A 7,864-nucleotide genomic window follows, 5' to 3' on the forward strand; every position below is an offset into this window, starting at 1 on the left:
ATAGGGAAGAAGGAAAAAAAAATACATTGAGGCAACTCTACACTCACACCAACACTTCGATCTTCAGCTCTACAAGCTTAGACCACCACACTACCAGTTAACACAATTCCAGGGAAGGATTATATGATTGTTCTAAGGATTCAAAAGAAATTTTGAAACTCCAGATCTCCTTTCTCTAACATCTCTTAAAGTTTCTTAAGAAATAAATTTATGAAGTTCAAGTCTTAAAAAAAAAATCTTATACACCTTATCCTCAAAGTCAAATTGGATATTTGTCCAAAAAACTCCCTAAATCACCTAAATCTCATAAGGATTCCTAAATTATAAAGTTTCTCAACAACAAATCACAAATCATAACAACATATAATTATTGAAAAATAACAATAATTAATGAAAACATACAACTTTACATTTGTCATACTAAATTAAATAAAATAATAATAAATACATATTTTAATTATAATAAAAATGTTTTGAGGAATGCTAGCAACACATTTCTATTAACATACTTATTTTAATTAGTAAAAATTTATTGAAAACTACAAAATCAAGAGCGAGTCATTAAATAGAGTGTGAGATTCACTAGTTTCTGCATTTTTTTTAAAATAAATTTCAACCAATTAAAGAGAGAATGTTAGCACTACAACAAAATTTAGTATTACCGATAATTATTTAATGGCAATAAATTAATTGCCTCTATTTTATTATTTAATAAAAATATTAATGACTATTATATAATGGCCCCTAAAAATGTATTTACATCACATCAAAATTTACTATTAGTGACAATTATTTGTTAGAAAAAACTTAAATTTCACATCGACTAGAAATAAAATAATTAAAGAGTGTTGGGTACCAGAGGGAAAAGAAAAACATCAACATCAACAGCGGAAGCACACACATTGGAGAAACAACATAAGAGAAACAAACTCAAAAATTAACGTGGTTCAACACTTCTTGCTTACATCCACAAACAACTTATTTTATTTCTCCACTTGCAATTTTTACAAGGACAAAATTGCAAACCCTCTCATTCACAAGTTTTCTAGCGAAACTTGAAAATCTTCTCACACAATTTTTGCACGAAAAAATTGCAAACCCTCTCATGACACACAACTATCCAAGTCCCCAACACACCCAAAGACTAGTGTTGTTGTGGTGAGTAGACCCAAACTATCATATCTTATTTATAGTAGTAGTCTACCACTTTCCTTCTTCAAAACTACTCGATGTGGGACTTTGGAGGATACCCACACACTTTGGGCACAACATATCCTCCCTTCATCCAAAGTCTCACATTAATCCATCATCATTCACAATTTTTATGGCGAAACTTGGAAACCCCTTCTCACAAGTTTTTCTGGCGAAATTTGAAAACCACTTATTAACACAAGTATGTTTTATAAGGTTGAGTTAGACATATAACTTACTATTTTAAGTTAGTATTTAGGAGATAAGATAATTAAAAAAATTAAAGAATATATACTTAGCAGATAACCTTCATCTTCTAAGTCTCACATCAATTAGAAATAAGGTAACTAAAAAGTATTTGTACTCATCTTACAAGTCCTACATCGACTAGAAATAAGATAATTAAAGAGTATTATAAATCTTTTCTTAAACTTTTAGCGGCAATTTTAAATTCCAGTAACAAATGACACAAAAAGTTATACACTTTTCCTGACCATTATGAGGGTCTTTACTAGCATATAGAATAATTGTCGGTAAATATTTTAGCGATACTTTATATAATGACTAATGTGTGAAATGTTGGTAAAAGATTTTGTAACAATTTTTATTGCCACTAAAAGTCATATTAAATGTCATTAAAAGTCTATTTTATTGTAGTGTAGACAGTATGTTGTTATCATTTCTTAGCATGTTTTTGAAAGAAAAAAAAAAAAAACAAAAGTTGAAAAATGAAGAAATTAAACTGTGGGATGTGAAAATTAGGCCCTCACATTACACGGAAGGGAGAGTACAATACAAAGCCCAAATGTGCACTAGCATTTCCATTTGGGCCAATATTGGGCTCAGCCTATCTCGTCTTCTTACAATGGACTGGATCTTCTTTAGTGTTCTCAATTCTCATATATCCTCTTAAGTTTTGATTTTTATAGTTTCATTTATTAATTTTCCAGTGTATTGTCTTGGTATTAATTTGCATCGGGGTTTGCGTCCTCGTGGGGATCATCGTCATCATAATATTAGTTCCATTAGTGAACACTAAATAATCAAGCATCGCATGAAGGAAAAGATGAAACAAAATGATCATGTAACTTATTTAATTAATTTGCTAAGTCAATCTCTTGAATCTTGATTGAACACAAATTTAATGTTGGGTTTGGTTTGGTTGAAGGGAGCGGAGGAGGGAAAATAATATGATTAAATTCCTCACTGTTAATTATTTTTCCCTAATTAAGTAATATAGGAGGATTTGGAAAGGATAAAAATATTTTACAATTTATAGTGCATAATTTATACTGTTATTAGGTTTTATTACCTTTTATTATTACCTATAAAGGTATAATACTACATTATTATATTTTTCTTATTGTTAAATTCTTTTCTAGCAAACTAAATAATAATGTGACCTTTTACTAACCTTCCATCTTTTTTGTTGAATCGAAAGGCATTTTCTTTCTCTCCTTTATTTTGAACTAAATATACTCTAATTTCTATGTTGAGTTATATGACTTTAGAATGATTATAATAAAAGCAATAAAAGTTAGTATACCGTATGGTGGCCGACCAGGTTGAATACCCGAGCTCACGGCCGATTAGACCGAATCCCCGAATTCGCGAATGGTTAGTCCGAGTACCCGAGTCCACCGACCACTCTTAATATGAACAAAACATGTTGGTGTGCTCGGCCGAAACCTGTACTTACGCCAAGATGATTACGGAGAGATTAATTTACGTAATGCGCCGGACTAAGCCCCTAATTTTCCGGGGCCCAATCCTTAATCACGGCCCAATAAGAATCACTATAAATAGGACCCTAACGAGGTATGTAACCAACTTTCAACTACCGCATTTATTACCCCGAGCACTTACTTGAGCGTTGGAGTGTCTTTGCAGGCACACCCCCCCTCACATCGGACTACTCGGATAGGAACGAGAAGACCGAGACCCAGGATCAGACCCGCTACAACAAGGATAAGTGAAGTGTGTATCCTAACACAAGAACATTTGGCGCCCACCATGGGACCGAAGAGACATATTCAGCCCCTCAGAACTCTACGTCTGAGACCGAGACATGGTAGTAACGCGCAAAGGACAATCATCATCGACTCAACCGATCCCTAACCCCGAGAATAATCCCATCATGACCGGTCAAGAACGATACCCGTACGGAATGCCTCAAACACAACCGGAGCCTGTGATACAAGAGGTTCGACCGAACACCGACCGAGCCCAACCCGATCTTCACGACGATTTGCGCGCACTGCGCGAGGAAATGGTCGCTATCCGAAGACAGAGAGAGGCCGACGCCAGGGAGTTGGCCGAACTGCGCTGTCAAAACGCCGAGCTTCGAAGCCTTAACCAGACCTATGTGTCGTCAACTCCTACTCTCCAAGAGGAGTCGGCATATCATGTCCCAACCGATCATGTGACCCGAACACCGGTCACCTCTTTGATAACTAACAAGGCCGACACCTCCACTCACTCACTAAGGCATCCGTTCTCTCGAAGAATAATGGAGGCAACCCTACTAGGCCATTGGAAAAGCATGCCGATCGAGAAGTACGATGGGTCAACCGACCCCGAGGAACACTTAAACGTTTTCTTGACATAAGCAAGCCTATCTACTCAAGACGACTCGGCCTTGTGCCGGATATTCCCCACATCGCTGAAGGGGAGAGCTCTGAGCTGGTTCACGCGATTGCCTAGCGCTTCCATCGACTCGTTCAACGAGTTGTCGTCCCAATTTACTCTCTAGTTCGTGACGAGCAAACTGTACAAGACGACCTCGTTAGCCTTAGCAGGGGTTCGTCAAGAGAAAAAAGAAAGTTTGAGAAATTTCATGGATCGATTTAACAAAATCGCCATGGAAATCGGCGACCTTAACCCTGCCGTGGCAATGGATCGGCTGAGCACTACCCTCAGGCCGGGGCCATTTGTGAACAGCTTGTGCAAGAAACGCCCGGTGACATGAACGATCTCCGGCGCCGAGCCGAGAAATATATGCAAATGGAAGAGTTGGCGGAGACCCGAAATCAGGCTAGGGCCGAGGAGTGCTACAACCGAAAGGAATCCGGCCGAGAGCTGATGAAAAAGCTGAATGCCGAGACCTCGAACATTCGCCCCTCAAGGGGGCCACACTACGCAACGTATACTCCCCTCAACACGAGTAGGGCTAGGATAATGGAGCAGGCCCTCGCATCAGAGATCCTTGTAATGCCGAAAAAGGCGAACACACCTCCCAGAGCTGACAAAGCCAAGGCGTGCCGATTCCATCGAAATAGAGGACACTCGACGGAGGAATGCTCGGCACTAAAGGACAAGCTTGAGGACCTTATCAAACAAGGTCACCTCACGAACTTCGTCACCCCTCAAAACCACCAGTCCAAGGAGAGAGACCACCACCGTCGGGAAGCACCACCGTCGAGAGACCGACGTCGCCGATCCCGGTCAACTGAAAGAAGAGACCACACACGACATTCTTGAGAAGAGAATGACCGACCGAGGAAGATAATAAATACTATAGCCGGAGGCTTCGCCGGAGGAGGTTCCACATCTTCTGCACGAAAGAGACACCTTCGAGCAGTACGATCAGTGAATAGTGTAAACCAACAGAGGACACCAAAGATGCCACCAATAACCTTCTCCGACCGAGACTTCCGAGGATTTGATCCCATTCAGGATGACCCCATGGTAATTTCCGTCGAAATGCACAATTGCATTGTGAAGAAGACCTTGATCGACCAGGGGAGCTCCGCCGACATCTTATATTGGAACACTTTCGTGCAACTTGGGATCCCAGAGGAGAGCCTAGAACCATACCACGAACCACTGGTAGGATTTTCAGGCGAGAGAGTAATGACGAGAGGGTGCATTGACTTGTACACTCGCTTTGGTTTCGACCAAAAATCTTCCCGCGAGATCAAAATTTGCTACATTGTGGTGCATGCGAGTACATCGTACAACATCTTGCTAGGCCGACCTTCTATCAACGCACTGGGGGCCATTGTTTCGACCCCTCACCTATGCATGAAGTTCCCATCGAGGGACAGACAACTCATTACCGTCCACGTCGATCAGAAGGTAGCAAGAGAGTGTTATCTCTCTAGCCTAAAGGTGCGACCTATTGCCGATCCCCCGACAACCACGAGAGGTGTGAATGTGGTCAGACAAGAGGCGAAGGAGGACATTGACCTCGATCCTCAGTTAGGTGAGGAAGAGCGGATTGAACCAGATGAGGAGCTCATTCCTTTTCAGCTTGGCCGAGCCCCCGAACAGGTCACGCACTTGGGGTCTCAACTGACCGAAGCTGATTCAAACCAGGTGAAACAAGCAGTTCGAGACAACAGGGACCTATTCGCATGGACGGTGTCAGACATGCCGGGGATAGACCCCAAATTCCTATGCCACCGGCTGGCCGTATGCCGAGACGCCCGACCAGTTGCGCAAAAGAAGAGGAAAATAGGAGACGAGAAGAGAAAGGCCGCCAATGCCGAAGTACAGAAACTATTGCAAGCCAAATTCATCAGAGAGGTCACCTACACCACCTGGCTGGCCAATGTGGTGTTGGTCAAAAAAGCGAATGGGAAGTGGCGAATGTGCACTGACTACACCGACCTTAACAAAGCCTGCCCCAAAGACGCTTATCCTCTCCCCTGCATAGACCGACTCGTCGACGGGGCATCCGGGCACTCAGTATTCAGCTTTCTCGATGCATATTCCGGCTACAACCAGATAAAAATGCACCCGGCCGATGAGGAGAAGACGACGTTTATCACTAAGAACACCAACTTTTTCTACAAAGTCATGCCATTTGGACTGAAGAACGCCGGGGCGACCTATCAGAGGTTAATGGACAAAGTGTTCCAGGGTCAAATTGGCCGAAACATCGAGATCTACATGGACGATATGGTGGTCAAGTCCAACTCCCTAGCCGATCACATAACCGACCTAGCCGAAATCTTCGGAGAGCTTCGTAAGAATAACATGAGACTCAACCCCGAAAATTGCACTTTCGGGGTTAAGGGAGGAAAACTTTTAGGATTCATGCTTTCGGCCAGAGGAATAGAGGCAAACCGAGATAAATGTCGAGCTGTCTTAGACATGAGAAGTCCGAGCAATCTCAAGGAAATGCAACGGATGTCCGGGAGGTTGGTCGCATTGTCCCGATTCCTCCCCCGCCTAGCCGACAAGATCAGTCCGATGACCAAGCTTTTACGGAAGGCTTCGACCTTCTCGTGGAACGAGACGTGTGAAGGAGCCTTTACAGAACTGAAAGCAACCATATCATCGCCGTCGATCCTGACGAGACCCGACCCCTCGCGCCGCTAGAAGTATACTTGGCCGTCTCGGAGGAGGCGATCAGCTCGGTTCTGGTACAAGAAAAAGAGGGCAGCCAGGTTCCTATATATTTTGTAAGCCAATTACTCCAGGACCCCGAAACCCGATATCAGCTAATAGAAAAGGTGGCATTAGGCTTGGTACACACTTCTCGACGCCTAAGGCATTATTTCCAGAGCCACCGAGTGGTTGTGCATACCGATTGCCTGATCTCCAAGGTCCTAGGTAAACTCGAACTAGCCGGGCGAATGATGGCTTGGTCGGTTGAGTTGTCACAATTCGACATCGCCTTCAAACCGAGAGGACCGATCAAATCCCAATGCCTAGCCGACTTCGTGAATGAACTTCACCCACACGGTCACTTCGAAGAACTTTGGTGGATCCTCCATGTGGACGGCTCCTCGAACTGCCAGGGGGGTGGGGCAGGAGTAATTCTAGAGGGACCCAAGGGGATAACTTTAGAACAATCCTTGCGGTTCCGGTTCAAGGCTTCAAATAACCAAGCTGAATATGAAGCCCTATTGGCCGGACTAAGGCTTGTCGAGAACATGGGCGCATCGAGAATCAAATGTTTAACAGACTCCAAGGTTGTGGCCGAGCAAGTGGGCGGTAACTTCTAGGTAAAAGACTACAACATGATGAAATACTACCATGCCTATCAAAAGTTGAAGGCGAACTTTCAGGAGGTGTTGGTCGAGCACATCCCACGCGAGGATAACACCCGAGCCGATCAGTTGGCTAGGTTGGCCGCGACTAAGAAGCCAGGCCAATTAAGAACCATTATTCAGCAAGAAATCGACCACCCTAGCGTCGAAGCGGAAGTAGTAGCAAGCGTCGATGCCGAGCCCACTGCCCAGAACGACCCCACCGACTGGCGCGCCAAAATCAAGGCATTCATTACTAATGGGGTCACTCCGACCGACCCGACCGAGGCCAAAAAACTGAGAACCCAGGCTAGTAGATATGTTGTCATCGCTGGTCAGTTATACAAGCGTGGCTTCTCTACCCCACTACTTAAATGCCTAGACCCCGCCGAGGCCGATTATGTGACGAGAGAAGTTCACGAGGGTATTTGCGGAATGCACTCAAGAGCGAGCACGACCGTCTCCAAACTCTTGTGAGTTGGGTACTATTGGCGGACCATGAACACTGATTACGCAACGTTCGTAAAGAAGTGTCAACCATGCCAGAAATACGACAACTTTATCCACCAACCGGCCGAGAAACTACATTGCATTCCTCCTGCATGGCCATTCGCTACGTGGGGAACCGACATACTCGGACCTTTCCCGGTTGCCAAGGGGCAATGCAAGTTCCTCATTGTCACTGTGGACCTTTT

The 7,864-nt window shown here is 43.6% G+C and overlaps 1 protein-coding gene across 1 annotated transcript; it reads left to right on the plus strand.

Annotated features, from left to right (window-relative positions):
• The first annotated feature begins 7,160 nt into the window (after positions 1-7,160).
• Positions 7,161-7,646, plus strand: LOC145952493 (uncharacterized). Its single transcript, XM_083064864.1, has one exon. The coding sequence runs from the start codon at positions 7,161-7,163 to the stop codon at positions 7,644-7,646; it is 486 nt and encodes a 161-aa protein (XP_082920990.1).
• The last annotated feature ends 218 nt before the right edge of the window (positions 7,647-7,864 follow it).

Source organism: Cajanus cajan, chromosome 10 (genome assembly GCF_000230855.2).
Source record: "Cajanus cajan strain Asha chromosome 10, NIPB_CcT2T_4, whole genome shotgun sequence".
NCBI classification, from domain to species: Eukaryota; Viridiplantae; Streptophyta; class Magnoliopsida; order Fabales; family Fabaceae; genus Cajanus; species Cajanus cajan.